At 56.9% G+C, this 27,256-nt stretch overlaps 1 protein-coding gene across 2 annotated transcripts in view; it reads right to left on the reverse strand.

Annotated features, from left to right (window-relative positions):
• Positions 1 to 27,256, reverse strand: part of CNTFR (ciliary neurotrophic factor receptor) — a 307,232-nt gene that overhangs the window by 19,712 nt on the left and 260,264 nt on the right. For both annotated transcript variants that reach the window (XM_019518052.1, XM_019518054.1), the window contains 3 exons: positions 23,801 to 23,918; positions 23,241 to 23,407; positions 9,238 to 9,401 (listed from right to left, as the gene is read on the reverse strand). In XM_019518052.1, the coding sequence (XP_019373597.1) occupies positions 9,238 to 9,401; positions 23,241 to 23,407; positions 23,801 to 23,918 (449 nt within the window). The remainder of the gene's footprint in view (positions 1 to 9,237; positions 9,402 to 23,240; positions 23,408 to 23,800; positions 23,919 to 27,256) is intronic.

The raw sequence follows: 27,256 nt of genomic DNA on the forward strand, positions 1-27,256 counted from the left end.
CTGAGCTTTCACCACCAAACACGAATCTGAGCGGTTCTTTCTGCATCACCTCCACAATCTGGGAGGCGGTTTGCTAGTGTCGGCCATCCGAAACACGCAGACCCCGGCAGCCTGCACCAAGCATCCCTTGAATGTACCCTGGTGGAGCCAGGAGGGCAGACAGCCAGGTTCTTCTAGCAAGCAAACCCCGCAAAAAGGGGGCAATTTCTCTCATGTGATCCAGCCGCCGCTGTCTGCCCCCAAATAAAGCCAGGTGTGGCCTTAAGCAATGGGGGAGGCTAGTTTTGCAAGCAGCACAGAAGGGAGGGGAGCACTTGACTGTGTGCGTGCACATGCCAGTCAGTGTTCCAGCACATGTGTGGTCATGCATGGGAGCAGGTATGCAGGCATGGCGGTCCGGGCAGGGACACGTGACTTCAGGCATGCACACCGGTGCATGCTCATGCAATCAGGAGCGTGTCTGTGCGTGTGCGTGTGTTGCTCAGGCCTGATCCAACCTGGAGATGGCTGTGGCAAATGGAGATGCTCTGATCTTAACCCCCCCAGGCCCAGCTCCCCCATCGCTTGCTGACACGTCCTGGGCCTGGGTGAACATGCTTTGCTCCGTGTTGGAACGACAAGGCTGGGAATCAAAGGTCGAAAGATTTGGGTGCGGTGAGTGAGGGATGGCGTGTATCTCGAGGGCTATACCTAAGCCAGGACCAGCCATCACTGCCTACCAGCCTCAGTGAGCAGCCTGTATGCTCGCCCTAGGGACTGCCCCCCGTCCTTATACCAGGCATCCCAGCAATCCCAGTATGCAGCTCCATGCCCCCCAGTGCTCCCAACAAGTATCCCAGTGCCAGCAGCGGCCATTAACCTTCAGCCACCTTCAACATGTATCCTTATGTCTGCAGCCAGCGGTGATTGCCCTTTAGTGTCCCCAACATGTATGCCAATGCCAGCCACTGTAAGCTGCCCCTCCCGTGGCATCAGCCCTGGGTGAGATTCTTCCCCCTGGTCCTGGTTCTCAGTCCTGCTCTATGCCAAGTGCATCGGACCCTGCTGCAAGTCCTGTTTCACCCTCTGAGTGAAAGGAGGTTTAGTATAGACATTACAGACATCTCAGAGCAGTGGGGCTGGCAGGTTGCTGCAGAGATCCCTGCCTGAGGCAGGATCAGCCCTGTGCAAACCAGCCTGGACACGTCTGTGGCCCAGATTCTTCGTAAAAAATGACAGAGAGCCTGGCCACAGCCCCAAGTGTCACCCCCGACCCTGCCCCAGGGAAAGCAGGGGGACTGCGGCAGCCAACATCCAGCTGCTGCAAAGGGGTTCACAGATGCTTCAAAGACCCCAGGCGGACGCCGTGCCCCCGCTGCAGAGGAAGGCAAAAACCCCCAGTCCAGACCAGTCTGACCAGGGGGGAAATCCCTTCCTGCCCCCAGTGCAGTGTTGGTCTGACCAACAAGACCCTCCAGCCAGGACCCAGCAGGCGCATTGGCCCAGCCCAGCCCCATCCCCAGCCTGGGCTGCAGCACCCAGCGCCCCTGGGGGAGGCTTCAAACCCCCCAACACATGGAGCAGAAAGAGGGAGATGGGGCACCAGCACAGGCCAGAAACCTGGGAAACCCCCATAGCAGAGCACAGGCATGGCTGCCCCTAGATCACGCCCCCCAGTGTCTGTCCACCCTCTCCTTGACACCTCCAGTGATGGAGAGCCCCCCCTCCCTGGCATCTATCCTGCTGCCTCTCTGCTCTGACGGTGAAGAAGTGTTTCCTGATACCCAAACCTACACTGGCTTTGCAGCAGCTTCCAGCCACTGCTCCATTCAGCTCTTTGCAGCGAGAGATAAAAGCTGCTTTCCTGCTTCTTTCTGGCAGCTGTTCAGGTATTTGAAGACTGCTCTCATGTCCCCTCTTTAGCACCTTTTCCACTTAAGCGCTTATCACTTGTGTCAGGGGCCTGTCTCCAGCAGCGGGAGGATGCTGCTGTCATAGAGGCCTGCTGCTGGGCTTATCTTTTTTTGCTGATGCTCAAGGGGCTCTCCAGAGCTATGTGCCAACACACCCAGGCAACCTTGGCTAGGCTCACGCTGGGAGGGTGGAGGGATGGGAGTCGCTTTGCAACCGCTACGGTTGCAGCACAGACTGATTGCAATGGGAAAAAAGAGTGACAGCCAACAGGACGGACTAAGAGCTGATCCCTGTCGCCCTCCCCAGCTCAGAGAAAGACCCAGTTCAGACAGCGACTTGTGTGACTGCATTTGACAACCCGCTGCCCCCTTGTCGGCATGCACGGTCCTGACTGTGGGGTCGGACTGGCTGTCCGAGAGCTAGGCGGGGATGGGTGAATCGGGCCGATTTCTCATGCACTTGAAAGGGGGTGCTGCTCAGTTTGCAGATGTGATGGGGGTGGTCCAAGAAGGCTGAAGACCAGTGTGCAATACCCTCAGCATCGTCCCCTGACTCTGGTGAGTGGCAGGGCCAAGACGGGCCCTGGCAGCCTGCTCCCTCCCTGCTACGGGGAGCTGGGGACCCAGCCCTGGTGCAGCCAGCTGTTGCGGGTACAGAGCAAGCCCTGTCACCGTCAGTGGTTTTTGGAGGGCCATGCGAGGAGCTGAGGGTCTCCGCTTCCCATTTACAAGGAGGAATCTTTCCAGCTCTCCAGGCTACGGGGGAAAGCTTGAGCCGGTGCCCCTCCAAAGCCAGAGGGCAAATGGTGTCTCCTCCTTCCCTGAAGGATTGGTTGTCACATTTTCGGGGCCTTTTCCATCCAACTCCAGATTGCAGGTCCTGGCTTGCCGTGTGACACCAATGAGTGACTCAGTCCCCTTCCAACAGCCCTTGGGGAAAGGCACCTCTCTGCAGCAATAGTGTCTGGGCCAGATGCGGCTTAAGAAGGGGTATCTCCTTGTACCTCACTGACGTGTGTGTTTGTGCATGCATGTGTGCATGGACGTGTGCAGGCTCATGTGCCACGGCTCTCTACCAAGCTGCACCCAAAGTGCTTGGGTATCCGCTGTAAGGCTTCCCCATTGACTTGAGCTGCAGGGGAAGGGGCTTCTGGACACTATAGTAAGGTCCTGGACAGTGACATGGTGCCCTGTCTAAGGGTCTGATCCAGCTGGGCACTCAAAGCACGTGAACAACATCACAGGAGGGACTGGAAGGCACTTTGGGGCGAGTGAGTCCAGTGCCCTGAGCAACCAGTGACCCGGGGGACCCTCAAACTCACACCCACCTGCAAGATGCAAAACCCCAGGACCTCCCTTCAAGGCAAAAGTGAGAGGACTGAGGGCAGGGATAATGCCCTAATGCTGCCATAGCAGAGAGGCAACTGGCTAATATAGGTTCAATAGCTGCACTGCAGGGCCTGCCTCTGCTTCATGCCCGCGGGGACCGGCCAGCGTCTCTACATCCCAGGGACGCGGACTCTCACCGAGGGTGCATGGCTGTAACGTAGCCACCATGCCCCGTCCCTGGGCATGGCATAGAAACATACCCAGTCCTTCAGTGTGGTCAAGAGGCGGACACGTGCAGTGGCAGGGGGGGCCTGCTCTCTTGCACAAGCGTGTGGTGGCAAGCCAACCGTATACCTGTGTGTGTGCATGTCTGCAGAGACGTGTGATCGCCTCCATGTGTGCTTGCCGGGAGATGGGATGTGTGAGCGTGGGGAGCGCTGCTGCTGTTGTGAGTTAGCTGGAGGAGCCTGTAAAACCAGAAACAGGCTATTAGCGATCCATTAGGAAAGAGTATCCAGTTCCAGCCTAGGTAATCCATTAGAAGAACATCTGAGCGCATTAGAAGCGCTCACTTGGGGCCAGGCCGGGGCCATAAACCAGAAGAGGAAACCATGCTAATCTGGCTTGAATTACCAACTTAAAAGCAGGAGGAAAAGAAAGGACGCCCTAAATATTTAATGTTTTCTATTTAGGAGACAGAACGTGAGATTCTGCCAAAAGCCTAGGATAAAAAACCTGTTTAGGCTACAAATATCCCATCACGCTGTCCTGGCACCCGAGCGTGCCGGCTTCTCTTCCAGCAAGGGAGGAGCCTCGCCTGCTCCGGGGATGAGCCATGCAGGGCGCGGTGAAGGGAGAGGCTGGCAGCTGGCAGCCCAGCTCTGCTGGCTTTGCCCGATGGGAAAGAGCCGCATCCAGCTCCCTCTGAGGTGCCACGGCGTGGCCCGGATCCTGGCATGCACGCGTGCGAGCACACACTTTGGCAGAGGTGCAGCAGAGACCACCAGGTCCTGCCTGAAGGCAGTTGCCAGAGAAGAATGGAGCCTAGGTCTCAGCTGCCTGGGGCACGGCCAGGGATGAGGACCCTTTGTGGGGCTCCCGGGGTGGGCATCATCCTAATTGCTCTCTGAGACCCTGAGGAGACCCCATGTCCAGCACTGCGGCCGATGGCCTCGTCTCACCCCCAGTGCCGAGACCTGGTGTGACTCGACTCCTGAGCGCCGGCGGTGATTGAGTGAGATGCCCCTGCCCTCCACAGCTCGCCGTGCACCTGATCCTACCAGCGCTCATTCTGCTTGGCTGGCTGCTGAGAAGCGGGGAAGGAGACGTGGGGAAAGATAATGGGGGTGGAGGGACGGCTGGGGCATGGCAGTGGTGTTGCTTAGTTGAGGTTGGATCTCAGGAAACACTTCTTCCCTGTCACAGCAAGGACGCAGGGGAATAGGCACCCAGGGAAGGGGGGACTCCATCACTGGAGGGGTCAAGGAGAGGTTGGGCAGGATGATGTGGGTGCAGCGATGTCGGTGCTCTGCAATGGGGGTTTCCCAGGCTGGTTGCCCCCTTCTCCCCTTTCTGAGCCATGTGTCGGGGGGGTTTGAAGCCTCCCACAGAGGCGCTGGGTGCTGCAGCCCAGGCTGGGGATGGGGACTGGGCTGTGCCAATGCTCCTGCTGGCACCGACCTGCGAGGTCCTGGCTAGCGGGTCTTGCCCCCGTGCTCAGGGTCAGATCAACACTGCACTGGGGCGGGACGGGATCTTCCTCCCTGGTCAGACTGGTCCAGACTGGGGCTTTTGTCTTTCTCTGCAGCAGGGGCATGGCCCTGCCTGGGGTCTCTTGAGAGTATATGAACTCCCTTTGCAGCAGCAGGACATTGGCAGCCGTGGTCCCCCTGCTTTACCTGGGCAGGGTTGGGGGTGATGCCTGGTGCTTTGTCAGTGTTGAGAGTCATTTTGCAAAGACTTTAGATCTTGGATGTGTCTGGGCTGCTTCGGATAGAGCTGATCCTGCCTCAGGCAGGGGCTGGACTAGATGTGACCTCTGCAGCTCCCTTTGGCTCTAGGACCCTATGCTGGGTCTCCAGCCGCCCCTGTACTGATGCCCAGATTGCTTCTGAGCAATGGCATTTGCGTGCCGGGCAATGAAGAGGGCAGCATGCAATGGTGCCACATAAGTGCATCGCGTCCGGCCTGCCCCATGCCACGTGGCGTGGCCGAAGCAGCCTCTTCAGGAAGCTGGGACTTGCCAGGCCACTTATGCATCCCGAGCACCCCTTAGACCAGGCTATGGCAGCGGGGAAGTCTCCTGCCAGAAAGTCAGGCAAGGGCATGTTCTGGGCAGAGGCTTTTGCAGGGCACCGTGGTGGCAGCAAACAGGGATCGTTAACCATTTCCATGCTGCACCTTTGACAATGAACCCCCCCCACCCCCCATGACGGCATGCAGATTGAGCACAAGGAAAGGCCTCTACCTCAATCATTCAGTGGCTAAGGATGCTTTAAGGGCAATAAAACATCCAGCATTAGACAGCAGTTAATGGGGATGAGCTCATCACAGCCTGAAGAGGGGCAAGGATGTGGAGCCCAGCCGGGCCTCTGCCACTCTGGGAGGGAGACTTCAGGGACAAATGCATTTGGCAGCAAAGCTGTCCCAATGGCTCCAGCCTGGTCCTGAAACAACCCCCATAACACAGCACCCAGCCTGTGTGGATGGGGAAAGGGGTCTGCGGCTCTATCTCTGCCTGCCCTGAAAGCAAGGATTGCATTAGTGACCGCAAATAATTTCCCTGCTGAATAACTGCAAGTGATGCACAAACCAGACTGTCTGCCATCCCCTTGGCTCTGCACACAGCCCAGTCCCCAGCCTGCTGCGCCTTATCCTGCAGATCTGGGCTGCCAGCCATCAAGCATATGACTCCCAAGCACCCCGTTTCACGATCCCACTGATGCCAGCGACCAGGAGAGTCACTTTATATGAGCAAGCAGTGCCTAAGAAAGACATCACCTCACCAGCTGCCCCTGTACTGATGCCCAGAGAGCTAGTGACTGCTGGGTGTGGAAGGGGGGCAGCGTGCAATGGTGCCACACACATGCACTACATCCAGCCTGCCCCACGCCACATGACATGGGAGAAGCAGCCTCTTTAGGAAGCCGGGACTTGCCAGGCCACTTATGTGATGGAGAGAACGTGCCCACAATGCGGTGGGTCTGGATCAGCACCTCCATGCTTGGAAACATTCAGAAGTAGGTTGGAGAGACATACAGATGGGATGGTTTGGTCAGGAATGATCCTGCCAGGACTAGACATGACCTCGTCAGGTTCCTTCCAGCTTGACATTCCCCCTGTCCTACGATCCGAAGACCCGGGGTTTCAAAAAGCAATGCCAAGCCCCTCCAAGTGGCATCATGCTCCCGTAATGGCAACGCGCCATGCAGAATCCACTCCAGGATGCAACGATGCTGCCTCCAGGGCTGTCTGAATCCCACGGTTTTGCATTTGGCAGCAAACCACAATAAAGTTGAAAAAAGAAAATTCAGGTGGGATCAAGCTGAGACCATTTTATCCCTGTTTTTCCCTTGCCAAAGTGCAAAGCAGAAACATGTCATTTTGGGCTGCACAGGACATGGCATTCGACCCTGGACTCTGGATTTTCAGGTGCTCACACTGAAAGCCCAAAAAATGACAAGCAGTTGCAGTGGTAGCAACAAAAGCTTTCCCCCAATGATTTAGGCCCATGTGGGGCACCCAAAGTCAATGCCTTACTCTGCTGGAGAGGTAGAGTGGGTTTAAACCCACCTCTTCCCACCCCTTAGGATAGTGTCCAGGACTCCAAGCTATGTGGGGTTGTGGCATAGCAAGTTCCCATCCTCTGTATGGAGAAGTTTCTTTGAGGTGTGAATACATTGCCAGTAGGACTCTTAGGAAAGTTGGGCCAGAAGGGACCTCACAAGGGCATATCTGATCCAGCCCCCTGCTCAAGGCAGGATCAGCCCTGACCAAAGCATCCCAGGCACGGGTCTGTCCAGCCTGCATCTGAAAATGTCCATGGATGGAGAGTCCACAGCTGCTCTAGGTGCTTGTTTCAAGGCTTGGACACCCTCAGAATCAAGAGTTCCTCCTAATCTCTAACCTAAATTCCCTGTGCTGCAGCTTGAGGTCATTGCTCCTAGTCCTGTCCCCTGCAGCCACAGAGAAAAGCCCATCGCCGTCCTCCTGTCATCGCCCTCAAGGGATTTGCAGATGGTGACCACATCTCCCCTCAGTCTTCTCTTCTCCAGGCTAAATAACCGTAGCTCTTTCATGGGACAGTATCTCAGCAACTCCACACCTTCCATGCACCCTCCTTGCAGCACACATCCAGCTGTGTACGGCTGGGGAGCTGAGGGACAGGGAAAATAAGTGTCCAGCCCAAGAAGGCCACAGAAGAAGCCTCACACGCAGGTCTCCTAAGTCCCAGAAAATGCCTCAGCCCCTGAAGCACCCTCCTTCTCTCCATGCATTGCCCAAATCTAGGGACTGCATTGAACAGACTCCAGAAGGCTGCAAAACTGCTCACTCTCCTTTACTTTGGGTGCATAGGGCGCAAGCACCCAAACACCTGGACTCAGTGAGGGCTACTTGTCCATAGAGACAAGACAGACAGAGTTGGGGCCTAGTAGCCAGCTGGACTCTTCTTTAATCATCTTTAAGTTAATTAGGATTAAATGCCGTGGAGTGTACAAGTGCCCCCGGGCAGCACATCCATCCCATCCCATCCCAAACTAGTGCTGATGAAAGATGAGCTTGTCACTTAGGCAATTCCCCACATGAACCCACAGGACAGAGGTGGCTAAAACCCATTAATGTTTTCCCCCAAAAAGGGGTTTTGGAAAGCAAAGCAAAGCTGGTTTGCTACATGTGCACAGACCCCAATTTCTTGAGAGCACAGGGCAGTGTTGCAGCCAAGAGGCAATTTTTATCTTTGTTTCTATGAAAGCATTTTCAAAAGCAAAGGCAAAAATAAAAATCGGTTTCAATTTCTGGGTTTCATTTGCTGGATCCCCTCCCACTTCCCATTCCTCCCTGGTTTCCACTGGAAAAAATAAAAGGCAAAGAAAGAAAGCAGAAAAAAATCCCCCTCTCCAATCAGAAGCCAACACGTGCTCTGTTTTTGACACGACAAACTGAAATTTTCCATTTGAAACCAAATGAACGGGCAAGAACATTAGAGAACCGTGAGCTCTGCACGAATCCACTCGGCCTACTTCCCACGGGCCGAATGTCCGCATCGCAGAGCATCACTCGAGTCGCTGTAAGTGGCCTTCTGATAGCCAGCACCGGCAAAGATGGGGGCTGAATGGGCCAGAAAAACTAAAATTCACCTCTCACAGCATGGAAGAAGGCCCATGCTTTATGTCCCTCACAGCTAGCAAAGCCCCTCAGCACTGCCAAGAACATCACTGACACCTTTTTCTCTTTCGAAACAAAGCAAAAGTATAAAGTAAACGACGACCCCGTGACGGCAAGGACCATGTTCCCGACTACAGCGCAAGCCACAGCCACGGGGCTGCGCTTGCCGGCTCGAAAGGCGTCGCGGTGAAGCCCGTTGAGATGCGGTTCCATTTATACCCCCCGTGCCATTTACATCTCGTCGGCAGGTTTTATGGGGAATATATGCCCGGAGAAGAGAGCTTGGGCCCCGTGTCAAAATGCAGCGAGTGAGGACGTCGGATGCGACGTGGAGGGAGAGAGGGACGGCGCTTTCATGTCAGTTCGCTCCACCGGGCATAAAGGCAGCAATCAAACGCCTGTGTCTGCGCAGGTGGGTTACCAGACAGGGATATCACTTTGGCAGCAATGAATTTTACTCTGGCCTTAACGAACGTTACTCTGCCACTAATGAACAGTTCCTTTGTAGGTCATTCATGACAGCCCCAGCTCTGCCGGCTTCACGGCAGGTCAGGCAGGACCGATGGACCAGACCTCCCCGATACCAGCACCCTCCGGCCACCCGAGGGAAGGGAACTGAGACATCACTCACGTGCTGCCACTGGTCGAGGATGAGGGGCCGATACCGCAGGAAGAACTTGAGCGGGAAGGACTCTGGATCAGGCCACGAGGATGGGTTATTCCACCTCACCTCCAGCCGCCGCGGGCTGTAGGGCACTGGCTTGGCCACCACGTTCTCTGGAGGGTCGGGCTTTACTGGAACAAGACAGAAAGGTCATTGCAAAACCTGGCCATTGCCCAGTGCTTTTGCACTGCCTCAGGTCTAGCGTGGACAGAGCCAGCACCTTGCAGCCCTGCCCAACAGAAACCAGCCTCCCCGGTAGGTTTTGCCTCTCAGAAAACACGGGCGAATTCTGCAGCACATCAGGAGAGCTGCTAGCATCCCCCCTGCCCTTTGTGGGTGTATTACCATCTGTTTTATGAGGCCTGGAGCAAAGACACGGAATAGCTGATGCTTTTTCCTGAACTGATTAGAAGTCCACCAGATACTACGGTGAAAAGAGACAGAGAGACTTCAAATCTGAGCACAGAGCGAGCTGGGCAGGTGGAGACAGGCCTCCTTTCGATTCTGTGCTGCAGTTCAAAGCCATCTGGGGTCTGTCCGGGCACACGCACGTCTCGGCTGTTTGGTGTTTGAGGTGCAATGCCGGGGGTGGATCTCAGCCCTTCTCTGGCTGCAAACAACCAGCCCAGCTGACATCTGGGCATGGAGGAAATCATCGTGCCCATGTTTCAGTCCAGACTTGGGTCATGGGGGCCAAAGCTTCCCTAGTGCATTGACAAGACCTGACCTCAGCAGGTGCTTGGCCCAAGTAAAAACTAAGTCAATAGGAATAAAGCACTTCCGAACGGGCTTCAAGGCTGGTGGTTAACAGTTCCCCTTCCCAGGGCAACAGCATCGTCTCTCCTTTCCTCACCTCCCCTGCATCTCCCTTTCCAGCTTTAATTTGAGGGTGCAGGAATAAATTGCCCCTCTCCTTTGCAAGCAGCTGAGGTGAGGATGAACCAGCTTCTGCGCGCAGCATGCTTTGGGGCTGTCACTGTACCGAAGCATCGATAACAACCGGCGGTGGCCCTTCATCAGGATTGCTAGCAGGGTGAGTCCTCGCTCCTTGTGCAAGGTGATGGGGTGCGGGGACGGCTCTCTCTGAGGACTGTGCATCTTCTAATCAGGTCCTCAAAAGGCCAAGGCTGGGGCTAGAGCGTTATCATGCCCCGGCTGCTGTTTCATGTGCAGAAGGGATCGGCGGGAGTGAGTGGGGCGTTAATTATTGAACAAGGGAGAAGCGCGGCCGGGAGGAGAAGCCGGCAACTCGCCATGTGTTTGGTCCGGGTGTTCGCGCGAACGCTGGGCTGGGGGGCTGCCAAGCCAGATGCGCCGGGAACCTGGCAGGTGAAGACAACCAGGCAGCGCAGCGCGGCTGTCCTGAGCAGATGTGCGCTGCTGTCTGCACGCCAGCTTGGGCCCTCCCTTCGGGTTTTGCTGTCAGCCCCCAGGCTCAGAGGCCGGACGGCTCATTTGGAAGCAGGATCTTGGCATCTGCCGATCGCAGCGCAGCCTTGCCAATAGGCACGGCCCGTCCGGAGGAGGATGGCCTCGCGGTGCAGGAAAACAGCCATGTGTGTGCAATTCTCTGGTCTCAAAGCCCATGGAGGTCCCTGCAAGCAAGCAAAGGAGAGAGGCTTCCCGGCTCTGTGCAAGCAAAGGCAGGTAGAGAGAGAGGCAGAGAGGGGATTCGGGCAGGGGTAGGAGGCTCCCTCCATGCTGGAGCTCAGCTCTGAGCTGCCTTTGAACAGCGCCGGCTTCTCCCTCAATACTGCTCTGTTTCCCAGACAGCCCAGCATCAGAGAGCAAGAAACCTCATGGGTGTGACTGAAGACGAAGCTGAGGGATGACAGGACTTTCAAGGGACTTGCTGGGAAGGCAGACATCCAGGTTTGCAATGTGGTTTCTCTTCCAGGGATCTGTGGCCAGCAGGAAGGGCATTTGCTGCTGGCAGCAGACTTGCTGGGGCTGAGATTCCTGAAAGAGGGGGCAGCCTATGTGCCATTCGTGACCGCCTCTGTTCCAGGACTGGCATGCAGGAATTAAATAATACCCAACCTCACTGCCTTCTCCTCCAAGGCCTCAAAACCTGCAATTGCACAATAGAGAGGGAGATGCTGCTGGTGCAACTTCTTTGGCATTAATCCTGGGATACGGCAATAGTGGTGGCGCCAAGCTTGAAGGGGTAGGTAGGGGTGGTGTGAGACAAGGAGATGCAGGGCACGGGCCTGGCACAGTTGGCAAAGCAGAGATGCTCGCAGAGTCCTGCTGAAGTGCCACGGATCCCCTCAGCTCAAGAAGAAAAGCACCACACCGGCTGTCTCGCACTCGTGGCTTTGCAGGAAAGGAGAAGACAAGGTGTCCGTGAAGACAGGCACGTGCACCACAGGCGGTTCCCAGCCCGGCCACCACCCCCTTCCCCGTCTCTCTGCTCAGGGCTGGCCTCATATGGGGTTGAGATAGGGTTTCACAGCATTCATGGAGCATGCCACCCGATACCCAGGTGGGCACGATGCGGGGGCTTTCCTTCTCCGGCCAGCATGGCTTTCCTCCCCCAGCTTTATCCCCTGGGGCATCGTGTGCAAATGCAGCCGCTTTCCAGGGTCACTTTCCAGGCACAGCCACCCCCTTTGGTAGCAATCCAGCCAGGAGGCCCGGTCCAGCCCGGCACGATTTTCCCTCTGGGGGCTTTGCCTTTTATCAGCAAATGGCAGGGGGAGGATTTGTCGGGTCTGTGCAGCTCTGAGCTACTCCAGATGGCTGGTGTAATTCCTCCGCTCACTTTGAAACCCAGGGCTCGGGGTGGACTTCGGCTTCCATTAAAAGGGCCTTTGAGTCCAAACACATACGGCAAAGCATAAATCCAGCGCTGGCTCTGCGGACTTCGCGGATTTGGTTTGCAAAACAAAAAGCCTGTTGATCTGAACAAATGCAGATGATTCCCAAATCCAGCTTAACATCAGGCCTGCGAGGAGCCCTGGGATGAAAGATGCTGGACTGGGTGAATGTGAGATATTATGACGGGGGGAAGCTTTCAAACGCTCCAGCTTCAATCCAGGCCCCGTGCAGGTGTTTCTCCTTTACTGCCCAAAACACTCAGGGCCAAGCTTGCTGTGGGTGTAACCCCTGCAGACAAGCCCTACTCGCCTTTGTAACTCCGGAGTCACTCTGCTTTGCAGCTGCTCTGGGGAGAAGCTCAGATCCTGGGGTTAAAACAGAGGTGGACAGAGGGATGCATGCGCGAGCCCTCGAACGTGGCCCCATGACTTCAATAAGGCTGCACCAGGGATGAACTTGGCTCTCAGTGGGTGGAGCGAGAGCCCCGGCGCTAGCACACATATGAGCAGCAACGCCGGGTGGAACACATCCATCCATGTTGTCAGAGACTTGGTCACGAGCCCCTCACATATGGACCGGCCGCTTGCACTGAGGCATCGTCTCGTGCAAAATGGAGGTGGGGAGAAGGTCGCAGGGACAGCGGAGGCTTCTCGGAGGGGATCTCCCAGCTGCAAAAAGCAGCTGCAGCTCCCAGCCCATGGAAATCTCTGCGCCTTGTCGCGGCAAAAGCATCCTCAGCGGCTCTCGTGTAATTGGTGCTCTCAGCCCTGGAGCTGTTAGTTATTTCCCCTCCAAATCACTGAGACTTTAGTAAGACATGGCAGGGAAAGCAAGGGCTGTTCCAGCCACCTTCTCTACCCCGAGTTGGAGGTTTTAAGGCCACAGGAGCCCTTCTTCCATGGGGCCACACAACTCACTATCTGCGCTTGCCTGCACAGGGCGTTGCACTGGGTAAAGCTCACACTGAGGCTGTTAACCTGGTGTCACTGCTGCATGCACGCTCTTGCAGGCTGGGCTGGGTTTAGTTTATGGTGCACAAGGTGAGTTTAAGTTAGTCTGAGCGAGTGCCACTTTTCTAACAAAATAAGAGTGCGCACGGGGTGGAGGGTATGCTGGTATAATTACCGGGGTTCATAACAGGCAGAGCTCCCCCGTGACGACATGCACTAAGAAAGGGAAAACTCGAGGATGACTGTTGGCCCCAGCAGTCTGCTAGCTGTCGAATTATCTCCCTGTGATTAAGACCTTTTAAAATCAGAGCATGCAATCCATTGGGAATTGTCTCTTATAGGACGTTTCTATTGCATGGCTTCGTGTCCTCTGACAATGGTGGGCTGGAGGTTGGGTTGTCCCCCCTGGGTCTCGTGCACTGCACAGTCCCCATGAAATCTCCAAAGGGGCCGGCTAGTTTTAAGGTCCTGTTCCCATCCCAATAGTTGGCTGCTCCACACGCTCTTGCCTAGGGCAGGGACCCTCCCTCCAGATCCCACCAGGGCTGCACAGAGTGATTGGATTAGCTCAGCGATTGGATTAGCAGTGATGGGATTAGCGACCTGATTGGATTACCTGCTGCTGTTCCAGCTGCTGCCTTGTTAATTTGAGCATCAGCAACATCCGCGCTGCAGCCCAGGGCCCCTGACAGCCAGCTGGCTGGAGCTGAAAGCACCCACTCATCCTCTAGCTCGAGATTTTTGCATGTGGACAGGAGCTGGGGAGAGGTCAAGCTCAGGTCCCAGCTCAAGATAACGCTGCAGCGAAGACAAGCTTCAAGCAACCAGGCGAAGATGCAGCAATTCAATAGCGGGGTCTGTGATCCTCACCAGGCCTTTGCTTGGTTTATATGGGAACCTCCCATCCGCCGCTTGAGGCTGGAGTGTGGAGAAGCAATGCAAGCACTGACATAGAAACCAGTGGTTTCCTTTTGGGGCTGCAACACATGGAAACGACCGGCATTTGCACTGCTTTGACCACCAAGATGACCATGTTCGCAGAGAGGAGGCTTGTGGCGAGAAGGCATTGGAGCTACTTGCATTCAGCTTCCAGCTCTGCTACACGCTTCCTGCACACAATCACAGAAGCACAGAAAATTAGGGTTGGAAGGGACCTCCGGAGGTCATTTGCTTTGCCTCTCACATAATTCCTGGAGCGTCGCGGCTGCCACATCGCTTTAACGCTGTCAGTATTACCAATGGGCTAAAATATCCAGCACCATCAGCCTTGAGGAGGAAGCACTGTGGATCCATCGACTCTTACCACCCTCAAGTGCAACAGAGCAAAAGCAATTTCATAGAAAATGAGGGCTGAAGGGAGCTCAGGAGGTCACATCTAGTCCAACCCCTGGCTCAAAGCAGGACCAGCCCCAACTCCATCATCCCAGACAAGGCTTCAGCGAGCCATGACCATGGAGAAGTCATTTCATCTTGACAGGACAAGGAGCAATGGGCTCAAGTTGCAGCAAGGGAGGTTGAGGTTGGATGTTAGGAAAAAAATTGTCATGAGGAGGGTGGTGAAGCACTGGAGCAGGCTCCCCAGAGCGGTGGTGCAGTCTCCATCCTTGGAGGTTTTGAGGTCCCATCTCGACAAAGCCTTGGCTGGGATGATGTGGTTGGGCTGGTCCTGCTTGGAGCGGGGGGCTGGACTAGATGTGCCCTCCCGAGGTCCCTTCCACCCTCACTGTCTGTGATTATATGTTCCCCTCTCTTTCCCTCTCTCTGTGCACATGGCCTATTTCGGGGTCCCTCTCTCAGTCTGGACGCACACAGCTCTCATCTCCGCGAGGTCTCTGGGAAGCGATGGCGGTAATACTGGAGGCCGGTCCTCAAGAGTAAGCAGAGGCTCAGCGGATAGGAAACACGGCTCACATCAGTCCTGCCACCAGGAAGCATTCACGAGGCTTCGTTCTCCCATCTATCGGGGCCCCACAGGGAGGGAATTCGCCCCTGGCTTTCATCCTTTTCCAGCAGAAATGTGTCTGAATGGCAGGTTTCTTTGCAAGAAGCCTTGGGACAGCTCATGCTGGTGCATTCCTTGGCAAAAAAACCAAGTCACGTAAACCTTGGGCAGTCGTATTGAAATCTCTTCCCCATCTCTCCTCTCCAGCCACGGAGCAGCAGCCGTTCCAGGTGACTTTGGGAACTCCTTGCAAGCCCCGAATACTGCTGAGGAACAGCTGAAGCCATAAAAGCCTCCATTAGCTTGCAAATGGTGCAGAGGCAGTGGCCTGGTCGGTTCATATCGACCCTTTCAAATACTTTTCCGAGGCATTCAGCACAAATCCAAGCCCGTTTGCTGATAATTCCCAGGCAGAAAGAAAGGCAGAATGTAGCAAATAAATTACCCCTATAAACAGAGCAAGGCCCATTGTTACTGGCTCGATAGTCTCCGAAGCACTAAAGGAAGCACTGGAAACTATACAGGCCAAGTAAATGTCCCTCTGAGTAAATGCTCTCATTTCCAGCTTGCTGCATGGTGCGAATATCCTTCCCCCCGCACCCTGCCAGAAAGCTTCTGCTCTGTTCAGGCAAACTTCAGCTCAGCTTGCTCCCTCTCATCCCAGCCTGCCCCTCAGCCATAACTCAGAAATGCAGCAGCCAGCCACGGTCAGCTGCTGAACAGAAAGCCACTCAGGAAAAAAACCCGAGGTTTTGCAGCCAACAGGGTTGGGAGGGATGGCACATTTAGTCCTGTCTCTGCCCCGTGGAAGGGTCAGTGCTGGCTGGATGCAAGGCGGCATCGCTGCCTCGATGGCTCTGGAAAGGGGCATGCCTTCCCTGCGCCTGCTATGCCCAGGCAGATCTTGGACCTTAAGCTAAGCAGTTCAAACAGGACTGACCTGCCAGGGCAGCGGTGCCCCAACTTTATGCCCTGTGGCTTGCACGAGTGGTGCCAGGTCTGCTCGTGCCACAACAGGGCAATACTGGTGGCCATGTGGCAACAGCCTGGGCACAATCCACCTGCCCAGGGCTTGGAAATCTGCCACGGTGGGGAGCAGGGGCAGGATGCATTGCCACCATTCCCCCACCGCCCAATTTCCAGACCCGCAAGTGCCCCCGGCTCCAGCAGGATGGAGGGTACCTGGATACGCCAGTCCAGACCTTAGGGGAGTCCCGCGCCCCTGTCCAAACGGGCCCAACTCCCTTCCCTTCCCTTCCCGCAGGTTGCATCACAGAGTGGCGGCCGCTTTTGATATGCAGAATAATTAGCGCCATCAGGATGCTGCATTTTTAATGAGTGCCTCTCCTTTTGATAGTCTGCCCAAGGCTCCCATTAGGACTGAGGTGGGATCTGGGGGTGGCAGTGGGGGGGTGGCTGTTTGCGTTTCGTTAGCTTTGCAGAACGCAAACACCATCTGGCATCTGGTGGGAGCCCTGCTCCAGCGCCAGGGAGGCGCGGGGCTGCCAGGACAGACACCGGGCAGGGATGATCGAGGCGCAGTGATGTGGGGCTTACCCAGGCTTCTGGGCTGTGCTGGGTGCCCCCTTCCCCCCTGTCTGCTCCTTGTGTCGGGGGTTTTGAAACCTCCCTCGGAGGTGCTGGGCTGAGGTCCCGGGAGTTGCCAGTATGTGCACAGGACAACGTGTGCTGCAAGCGTACCGCTTCCTCCCATCCCAGCCATGGCCCAGGCCGTATGGGAATGAAGCCCAGCCTGAACCCTGGACTCAGCCAAGAGATCAGGGCAAGTGACCCCCCCAAACAAGTGCCACCTGCCAGAAGCCACAGGCAGCAGGTCCCATCTGCTGCAGCCCACAGTCTCCCTGTCTTGGCAAAAGCAAAAATTGCAGCTTTTGACTGTTTTGGCTCCTGGCTCTGACTCTTGGCATCCCCTGATTCCTGTTCCCTGCTCGCAATTCTGGTTCGAAGCCGGCCTCCGAGCCCCGCTTGTCTGATTTGAGCTACGGCTTCCAAATCCAGTTGCGATCCTAGACCCCCTGAGCCACTCAGGGAACTGTCCTGGACTACGTCCTGCTTTGGGTCAGTAACCCCTAGGCCAGACCACCCATGCCCCAGTGCAGAACAGTAATGAGAAGAGCCTAATTAGCACCCGATGGCGTTCAGGATGGGTCCCACAGCCACTGAGTGCTACGTGCCGTTTGCAGACGGGCCCCCCAAAACAGTCATCAGAAAGCAGCAGCCTTGGGTGACCTGCCAGAGAACAGCTCTGGGGTTATCTGGATCCCACGTACTCCAGGCAAAGCCCTGGGACTTCCTACCACGATGCTTGGCCTGCTCTTGGGTTTCCTCCCTTCTCCTCCAGGCCAAGTCAGCATCAAGGTCGACGCGGACTCCCCACACGTGCCGCCCGGCTTGGAAAGTCTGCCCGGACGCTACGGGCTGCAACGTGAAGCCACTGATTCAGGTCTTCAGCGGGCAGGGGGGAATGGGTATTTCTCCCCTTTGGACTCCGCTCCGGCTGTCCTGCGGGGATGCAGATACAGCCGGGTCCATCTACCCTGGTATCCGGCCTCTGAGAGTAGCCAGCACCACTTGCTTGAGACCAAGAGAGCCTGGAAGAGCCTGCATGGGAGCGACGTTTCCTCCTGACAGCAGTCAGCTTACGCCCGGCGGTATAGCTCCCACCCTCACCTCCTGCTCTCCTTGTCTGCATCCCTGCTCTGCATTGCTCTCCCCACTTGCAAAACTGTCCACACTCCAACCCCTTCTCTTTCTGCTTCCAGACCCCCTGGTCCCAAACGCCCAGCCCTCTGGGGCAAACAGCGCTGGGGTTGCCAGCATGTGGCACTTCCACGTCGCCCTCTTCCCGGCTCTTCTCTCTACCTGTATTAACCTTTGCAGAAGGCATAATGGAAAGGACCGTTTCCAGGCAGGAGAGGGGGAGCAGGCAGCTCAGAGCCCTGACGGCTGCTGGGTCGGGTTTGCAAACATCCTCCAGCCAGTCGTTCAGGACGGCAAGGCCGCAGCGGCTCCTCACAGCTGGCTGCTAATAACCGCTGCCGCGGGCCCGCGAGGGAGGCATCCGCCGAGGATATCAAAGGAACGCACCAGTCATTTTCCACTCAATTAGAGTTCGTCTTCCGAGCGGCCGGGGAAAGGATTTCCCGGAGGAGGATCCAGCATGCGGGGAGGGGGGGAGGAAGCTGGGCCCGGGGAGGTGAGGTCTTCCCGGGGGTCCTTCTGTTCAGATGAGCCCGATGGCTGGGTGGTCTAATAAGGAAACCAGTGACAGACCTCTTCCACGCTCTGCTGAGATTCGGTTCAAGTCAGGTCACAGGGAGCTGGGAAAACCGTCTTCTCGCCCCCCACCCCATCCCGTGTGCATGGCTGAGCATCTGGCCCGAGGAAGAGCCGCTAACCTCAGCCTGCTTCTGCATTTGCCACCGGCTGTGTTTCCACCTGAATTTTCCGGGACCAGGATGCCCAACAGATCCACGCCAGCGGGGGCCTTAGTGTAGACAGCGCTCAGGTACTTAGACCTCTTGAGGAGGGATAGAGGATTGTGGCTTTGCCCAGAAGTGTTTGATTTTTTTCTTTTAAAATAAATTAGCACCATCAAGGGGGCTTAATGCTAATTCAGCGCCCACCTAATCCCAGCAGAGATCCTGCCAGACACCGGCTCAGGCGGCGTCTGCGCAGACATCCACGGGCCGGCTCACTGAGGTGCCGGTAGTTGCTGAGCTGAGCACAGGGGAAGTGCGCAGGGGTTTACCCTGCTTTCCCATCCTGACCTCTGCACCGCTGTGGATGAGAGCTGTGCACACCTGAAGCTATGTCTATTAGGCTCAGGCTCCCGGTTGTGTGGACAGAGGTGTTCGCTTGCATGGTTTAACACGTGCTAATGCACCAGGAGCTGGCCAGGACTAGAGCAGCAGTAGCCCTTCGAACTCACCAAAGCTATAAAGGTCAAGCTTGAAATGCTGCCTTGGACTTCAACTACAGGTGGTGGTGCAGGCACTTTGTCTACATTACGCTGCTCCCCGTGGCACTGCCAGCAGGGAAGGGAGGTGACCACGGCAGACCAGGCACAGCCGGACGGCACAAGCAATCGCGGTTAGGATTAGATGGGGTTACCTCCGCACTAAAGGGCAAGTGCCAAGTTGCACCAGTGTCTCCGAAACCCACCGTGAAACACACTCATCTCTGCATCTTCCTGCAGCTGCAAAACCCTGGAAAGGCAAATTTCACAGCTTCTTAGACTGGGTGGCTCTTCAGAGCAGAAGGATGGACGCATCTTCCGAGGGATTCAGCTCTGTCCCGGCTCTTCTTATGCTGTGCTCTTCACTGCATTATCAGGGCCCTTCCCGGCAGTACCTTAAACGTCTTGACTGAGAGCTGCCCCCATCGCTGAGGAGGCAGGACCTGGTCTTGTTTCGGAGAAGATGGCATGATCTCCCAGGAATCACTGTTGGAGAAGGTAGATCCAAGACATGCCCTGCAGCGTTTCACTGGGCTGCTCTGCATCCGGACATGCTCCATCCCAGACTGGGGGCTTTGCCTTCCTCTGCAGCCGGGGCACGGCCCTGCCTGGGGTCTCTGCAGCATCTTTGAACTACCTTGTATAAAAGCAGGACGTCGGCGGCTGCGGTCCCCCTGCTTGACCTATGGCGGGTTTGGGTGTGATGTCTGGTGCTGTGTCAGGGTTGCCGGTAGTTTCCTGTCCAGTTGATGTGATGGATGTGTCCGGGCTGGTTTGCACAGGGCTGATCCTGCCTCAGGCAGAGGCTGGACTGGATGTGATTTCTGCAGCTCCCTGCCAGCCCCGCTTCTCCACGAGTCTACGATTTTATGAGTCCGTGGAAGGATGCCAAACTGCGGTAACGTGCTGTCCTAGACACTCGCCACCTTTCTTGGCTGCAGCTCAGGGCCAACGAAGGAGAAAGGCCCAGGAAAACAGAGAATCGTGGGGTTGCAAAGGGACCTCCGGGTAGACCAAGCCTTGTCTGGGATGATGCAGTTGGGGCTGGTCCTGCTTGGAGCAGGGGGCTGGACTCGATGTGAGCTCCCTTCCCACCCTCATAGTCTGATTCTCTGATCTAGTCCGACCCACACAACTGTGGGACAGTCCCTGTGTAATCCCTGACGCGTCCGGCCTCTCGACCGGGGCACGGCCAGCTCTTGCTGCAGCAGTTTCATCTCTGTGCCCTGCCTGAATCCAGATGGTGCAGGGTCTGGAAAGTCAGCTGCCCTGAGACGGGCTTGCACTCAGCCTTTGGCTAGCTGCCCCGTGAGCTTGGGTGGTAGCTGGCTGGAGCCCAGGTATCCGGGGTGGGTGGCTACTGTGTGTTCGAAGGAGGCCGAGAGGATTCCTCCTCGGCACGAGGAGTGGCACCAGATGTTCCCGACTCTCTCGAGCCAGCAAGGCCCTGGGGTCAGATTCCCAAGCTGGGGCGGGGGGCGGGGGGGGAGACTCTTTTCAGGTGTCCAGAGCTTCTTGATGAGCAAATGTACTGACCTTGGAGAACACAGCAGGGGTTGATTGCTACCCTGAGTCCCATAACTCATAGAGGAGCAGGAGGTTTAAGAGGTGCCTCTCATGCAAAGGCAGCCAAGTTTTATTCAAAGGCTTCAAAGGATCCTCCAGGTTCCTGGGAAACTCGTCCCAGTTACAGCATGGACTGGGACCACGTGGCCTTGGCGCTGTGCAAATTTATATTGCACAGGGACTCTTGCAGGCCTGTATTGCTCACGGCTGCTCTCGCTGCTGGGAATCAACCTCTTCTGTCAGGACGAAGGGGTTGAAGCCATCCTTGTCCTGAGCAAGAACAGCTCTCTTGATATCTTTGAGTCACACATGCTTATATCACGCGTGCGGTTTGCTCGGTTATCTCGCTGTCACATGCACTTGCACACGCACACGCTACATCAAGCCGGAGGGGGACTGAACACTGGTTGCACTTCAATGGGGAGCAGTTCCTTGCTGTGATCTTCCCATAATTGCTGGTGACTTTGTGGAACCAGCCTAAATGAGCCTGCTCCACATGTTTCTGGGCTTTGCTTTCTCTCTCTTTTTTTTTTTTTTTAGAAGAATGCACTAGCTTCTTCCGGTAAGAAAAATATCCCCTTCCCCGAGGCTGCCCTGCAAACTCACACCGGACCTGGATGGAAAATGAAGCAAAGCCGGTCTCATGTCCTGGCTTTGTCCAGGACCCAGTGCACAGTTTCCCCTGTCCCTTGCTCTGGGATGGTTTGCCCCTAATTGCTCACTCCAGGAGGGTCTGACAAAGCCTCTAGACTCAGCTCTGGCTCTTCCAGACCTGAAAGGGAAGGATCAAAGCCCAGCGGAGAGCCTGATAACGCTGTGAAGTTGTTTCCCTCCGGGCTGCCAAGAGCTTTGCACAAAGGATGCTCGAGAACTGCAAGATTGCACCCGCTGCGGGTCTTATTGCTGCGCCCAGCACGGGGGCCTCTGCGAGATGCTTATCCTCGGTCGGCACCGACGAGAAGGATCCATCACGCAGCAAGAGGCGCGTGGCCGGTCCTTCCCGTCTCTGCCTGGCACCTCAGCAAAACCCCTCCTTCTCCGGCGGCTTTGTATTTCGGGTTACGCGACACCTCTGAGCTCTCTGGGGTACATACTGTCTTGATGGTGAGTCTTCAGACAACCCCACCCCAGGTCCCCCCATAGGCTGGGGCCTGCCCAGGCGACTGCAAAGCAAACTCTATGTAATCCCAGCAGCTTTCGCTTGTCTGCTGTGTTTATACGGGCTGTTTCCTCTCCTACGAGACCTCAGTGGTTGTGAAGACTAAAGCACCCAGCTTCAGAGGCAAGCAAGCTCCTGCCACACTGGTTTACATGTCACTTCGCTTTGTGATCCGTCACACGGCATCGGATACAGTCAGCTCTTCCTCACAAAAGCTTCTGCGTCTCTGATTTGGGTAGCCTACAAGGTGTGCCTCTACCTTGCCTGGCTTCATGACTAAATATCTTTCATTGCTGTAGGGCAGTGGTTCTCACCTTTGTAGCCTCAAGGTACCCCTCGATAGACTCATGGCACACTTGACAGACTCAAGACATCCCCTCAGTAGACTCAAAGAAACCCTAGATAGACTCAAGGCACCCTCAATAGACTCACAGCACCCATCAATAGACTAAACACATCCTTGATAGACCCAAGGAATCTCTTGATAGACTCAAAGCACCCTTGATAGACTCAAGGCATCCTTCAATAGACTCAAGGCAACCCTAGATAGATTCAAGGCACAGCTCGATGGACTCAAGACACCCCTCTATAGACTCAAGGCACCCTTGATAGACTCAAGGCACCATCAACAGATTTAAGGCAACCCTTAATAGACTCAATCCATCCCTCGATAGACTCAAGGCACCCCTTGATATACTCAAGGCATCCTCAATAGATTCAAGACACCCCTCGATAGACTCAAGGCACCCCTTGATAGACTCAAGGCACCATGAATAGACTCAAGGCACCCCTTGATAGATGCAAGGCACCCTCAGCAGATTCAAGGCACCCCTCGATAGACTCAAGACACCCCTCAGAAAATGCCAGCTCTTAGATATCACTCTGTTTTCAACTATGGAAATATTGTAATAGAGACATTTTTATGCTGTAAAGAACTCAGCAAGCCCACAGCACATCAGAGTGATTTTATCATGACGGATTCCCATTTAAAATCTCTGAGTTTTTCTTGTGAACCATGTTAGCCCCCTTCACACTGCTAACCTCAGCACACTGGTTGAGGATCACTGCTTTATGGGAGCGCATCCCAACCTATATGCAATCTGGTGCAGATAGTGAATCCCTCCTGGCCTCCACCCCTTTGCGGCAGGATCTTTTTTCTCCATGATCAGGATGGCTGCTAGGGACATGAGCCGCTGCCAGCCTCATGGGCCCAGCAGGACTCCCACGAGCATCTCCCCCCACCAAGAGGTGTCTGAGCCCCTGCTTTGGAGAGGAGTCACTTCAATTTGTCTGCTAGTCGTGCAGCTTGGGCGCACGAGGGCTGGCAAGCAGAAGGGGTTGGGGCTGGGGAGAGCTGGCACGGGGCTGCATCTTGCCTTGCTCTGTGTTTGTGCAAGGTGAAATGCTTTGGCAGGCCATGGGGGTGGGGGACCGGCTCTGCCCATGGACAGCCAGGGGCCTCTACTCCCTAGCTCCCACGCTGGCACCTTTTCCTGGCACTACCACCCTGCCAGGTCCCCAACCAGCACAGCAAGTGCCTGCCGTGGAAATTACCTATGGCGAACTCGTCAAAGGTGATGGTGGTGGAGTTCCTGCCCAGCGCGTTCGTGACGGTCAAGGTCACCTTGTATTTCACCGTGGAGAAGAGCTGCAGGTAGCGGATGTGACACCTGTTCTTGGGCACAGCCTCTTTCTCACAGACCATCTCTCTGGTGCCGTGTCTGCCAGAAACACAAGAAGCAATGGGCATTACCTGGGCGACTGGGGACACATGGCTCGGTCAGGTTAGCTGGAGAGCTAATTAACCCACCACTTCTCAGCAGCCTCATGCAGACCCCTGCCCCATCTTCCTCCCCAGGTCCCCTACTCCCTTGCTGTGCTGTCCCTGGGGTGACAGCTGGGAGCCCATCTGGGTCCCCAGCCTACAAGCCTCCTTTTGGGGTGAGAGGCTGCTCAGCTCCTTTGCTGCCTTCTTCCCTCCCCCTCCCCTGGAGCAGCAGGCAGGGAGGCCGCGGCCCTGGGATCAGCCGGGACCCACCCAGACTGAAGGGGACGACTCCAGATGTGCCCCCCAGACCCGATGCCTGCCAAGGGCCCCGCGGCCGGGCACTCACATGACAGAGATGTTGAAGGTGTTGGGGATGTAGGTGGGGCTGGGCAGGTGCCAGCTGCAGTAGAAACGCTTGGGGTAGTTGTTGGAGCGGCACATCAGCACGGGCTCCTTCGGCGGCGCTGCCGGGACACAGAGAGCAGATCGCATTAGCCATGCACCTGCCTGCTCCTTGCCTTTCCACGCAGCCCGGGGGGACAGGCAGCAAATGCAAGAGGATGCTCCTGGTTTCCAGGGCTGCCGGTTCCCCACTGAATCAGGTGTGCAAGGGCCAGCTCTTGGCCATCCGGGGAGCTGTAGGAAGCACGGCACCCCGTTCAAAAGCTAATGGCTATCTTCCAGTGCTGCCCTCCTTACCCAGGGGCTGGGCAGGGGGCAGGGGGGACCCTCCCGACAGGGACAAGTCTGAGCCTGGCTGAGCTTGTTTGCTTATCTCCTCATGCCTCGAGGCACCCTCCTGAGTGCCCTGTCAGCCCGGTTGAGAATCGCTGGTCACCGTCGCTCTACAAAACAGACCCCGGCTTCCAACCCCGGAGCGAGAGGAGCTCTCCCTGGGGCTGGTAGCAAGAACAGGGCTCCCATCCTCCCTGTGGAGCAGCAGTGGGGGAGCGTGCACACATGCAGCGAGTCCCTTCTGCTGGAGGCTATTTCCACGTGTTGCATGTCTCTGGCCACACACAGCCGGGTAGCACCGTCCAGAGGGGCTCTGCAGGTGTCCCAGCTGGAGACTGATTGAGGTGATTTAGTCTGACCTGCTAAGAGCCCTGGGTGCAAGGGTGCTCTTGCTGGCCCCCCTGACCCTGGGACCTGGGGGCAGCGGTGAGCTCCCGGCAGGTTGCTCTGGTCCCCAGGCCACGGGGGATGAAGCTGTGTCCAGCTGGCTTGGCCTCATGCATTGGAAACCTGGGGCAACGTGTACAGGGTCACCCTCCATCCCGGGGTGGAGCCCCACGGGTGCCTCTGGTGCTGTGAATTATCCCTGGAGTCACGGCCTGGCAGGAACAAGGGCCGGCCACAGGCATTGAGAAGCTTGTGCAAACCCGTAGTGATGCAGAAGAGCTCTGGGCTCCTGGCACATCCGCCCGGGAGTGGGTGCCTGGTGCCAGTCCAGGCGCGAGTATATTCATCCGTGTGCAGGAAGCTAGTGGCGGCCGTGGTGCCCTTGCACCCCCTGCTAGCGCATCCCTGACCTGCACAGAGCCTGGGTTGCAGACAGTGCTTCAGAGGGGCAAAGGGCTGCGTCTGCTAACCCAGGTACCCCAGGCTGGGTCTCGGCAATGACTCCAGACAGGAGAGCTGCCTTTTAATGGAGCTCCCGCACAGCCTAGGAGCATAGGAAAGCAGGCCTTGCGAGGCCATCTAGCCCCCTGGCTCGAGGCACCAAGAGCTCAGCTCCAGGCTGTGGGTTAAGGTTATTATGCACCCCGTCACAGATGGGAAAACTGAGGCCGAGGGGGCCGAACCCAGACCTCCCTGCTTGCAGCTGGACAGTTGTCTGTACCCGGCTCCCTTCAGCACCCACTTCTCCCCTGCTCTCCCCGCCCGGGGCAGGCAGTGGGTGCATCTGGGGGTGAAGCACGCATACGGGGCGCTTGCGAAGCGTGGCGGGCAGTGTGGGAGCCGGGACGGAGGCGATGGACGGGCTTGCTCTAGTGCACGCCTCCCACAGGGTGGCAGCAAGACCCAAGCGCAGGGCCATGCGCGCAGCCAGCTGGAGCACCGTCCAGCCCGCCGGCTCTGAACCAGGGAGGGCTTCTGGGGCGACAGCTCCTCTGCCTCTCCAGAAGCAGCAGCATCTGCCTCTCCGGCTTCCCCCCTTCCCAGGGCCCACGATGCCGTCAACGCTTCTCTGAAAGGTCGTGCCCAACAGCTGGGCTTCCCGGCGGCCTCTGCCCCCAGCCGCTCCCTCGCCCCGTGCCTCTGACTCAGCCGCCTTGGCTGGGAGCACCAAGTCCTTCCCCGAAACATGCCTCCCGCGGAGGGGGGCACTTACAGCTGGGGGGGGGGGGCAAAGGCCGCGGTTGGCTTGCTAGCCACATGCAGGACCTGAGTACAGACCCTGCAAAGACCCTTGGCCTCTTCTTCACCCTGGGATCAGCCCAGCCCCAGGGAGATGCTCTCTTGCTCCAGGAGGTCGCCCCAAACTTGTCCCTCTTTCCTTTCCCCCCACTCAGGACACCTGATTTATGTTGCTGGTTGATCCCAGTTCTCCCCCAGCCCAACCTGGCTCTGGGCTGCTGCGTGATCTCTTGGCTAAGCACGCGCCACGGTGCCAGCTCCTCGTTTATATTCCTACATCCATCCTCTGCCTCTACATAGTGCACGGGGGGACTGAAGCAGCCCCTGGCACACATGTGAGATGGGGGCAGCCTTGCAGGCACCTCTGGGCAGTACAGAGACCCGGGTAAGACATACAGGTTTTCTTTCAGCCATGACTGCTCCTTGGTGCATCCTCTGGGCTTGACACCCACTGGTATTTGTGGCAGGAGTGCCACACAAATACATTTGCCTGCCGCGCCTGCCACAAATGCCTCTGCCAAAGCCAAGGCAGCAAGGCTGCTCTGCCATCCCGCGGAGCATCCTCCCATCATGATATACAGTGATGGGAAAAAAAGGCAGTGTGCATAGCTCAGATGCTTTCCCGGCCCTGGGGAAGCTACAGCGCAGACCACCTACCAGCCCGGGAGCCACCCCCGAGACCCCTAGGAAGCCAGCAGGAGGGAGGTCAAGTGAGATGGAGCATGGGGCAGCGAGAGGAGGCAGGCGGACAGGGTCTGGGCCACCTGGTCATGCTAGGATGCTCGCACAGCCCCAGTCCCTGGAGGGTGTGATGGGGCTGCCCTCATTTCGGACAGCTCCAGGCCCCACCCTAGAGCAACCCCCTCCCCGAGCAATGTCCTTGCTCCTTTGCAGACAGGGCACCTCTGCCCATCACAGGCTCTTAACGAGAGACAATAAAGTAGCATCCTCTGATCGATAAGGGGCTCCTTAATGCTGTCTTTGGAGACGGGCCAGGCTGTCAGGTTGGGGGAGAGAGCTGGCGAGCAGGAGAGGCAGGAAAACAAAGCCAAGGAGGGCGCAGCAAGGACTGGCTCAGCACGGGGCTCCGGAGGGTGCTGGGGGCCGGTCCCCATGGGCCTGGGGAGCGATAGGCAGGGGGAAAGCTTGAGGGGGGCTGCGGGGAAGCCTGGGGACCTGCCCCCCATCTCCCAAGGGGGCGATGAAGAGAGCAGGGATAGACCAGAGAGAAGGGTGTGAGCCCCATTTCCACCCTGCCTGGACCCCCCAGCCCAGCGCCACCCCGCTCCTTCCTCCAGCACGGCTGGGGGAGATGCTTTCTGCCACCTCTTCTCCCCTCTCCGCTCCCCCATGCTGGCCCAGCCCCAGTCCTCCTCCATTCCCACTGGGTCCCCGGTCTGCCCCTCCCCGTGGGTGCCAGGCACGGGTGTGGGGGCGAGGG

The sequence above is a fragment of the Gavialis gangeticus genome, unplaced genomic scaffold, assembly GCF_001723915.1.
Source record: "Gavialis gangeticus isolate Ggan-Ray unplaced genomic scaffold, GavGan_comp1, whole genome shotgun sequence".
In the NCBI taxonomy this organism is placed as follows: domain Eukaryota; kingdom Metazoa; phylum Chordata; order Crocodylia; family Gavialidae; genus Gavialis; species Gavialis gangeticus.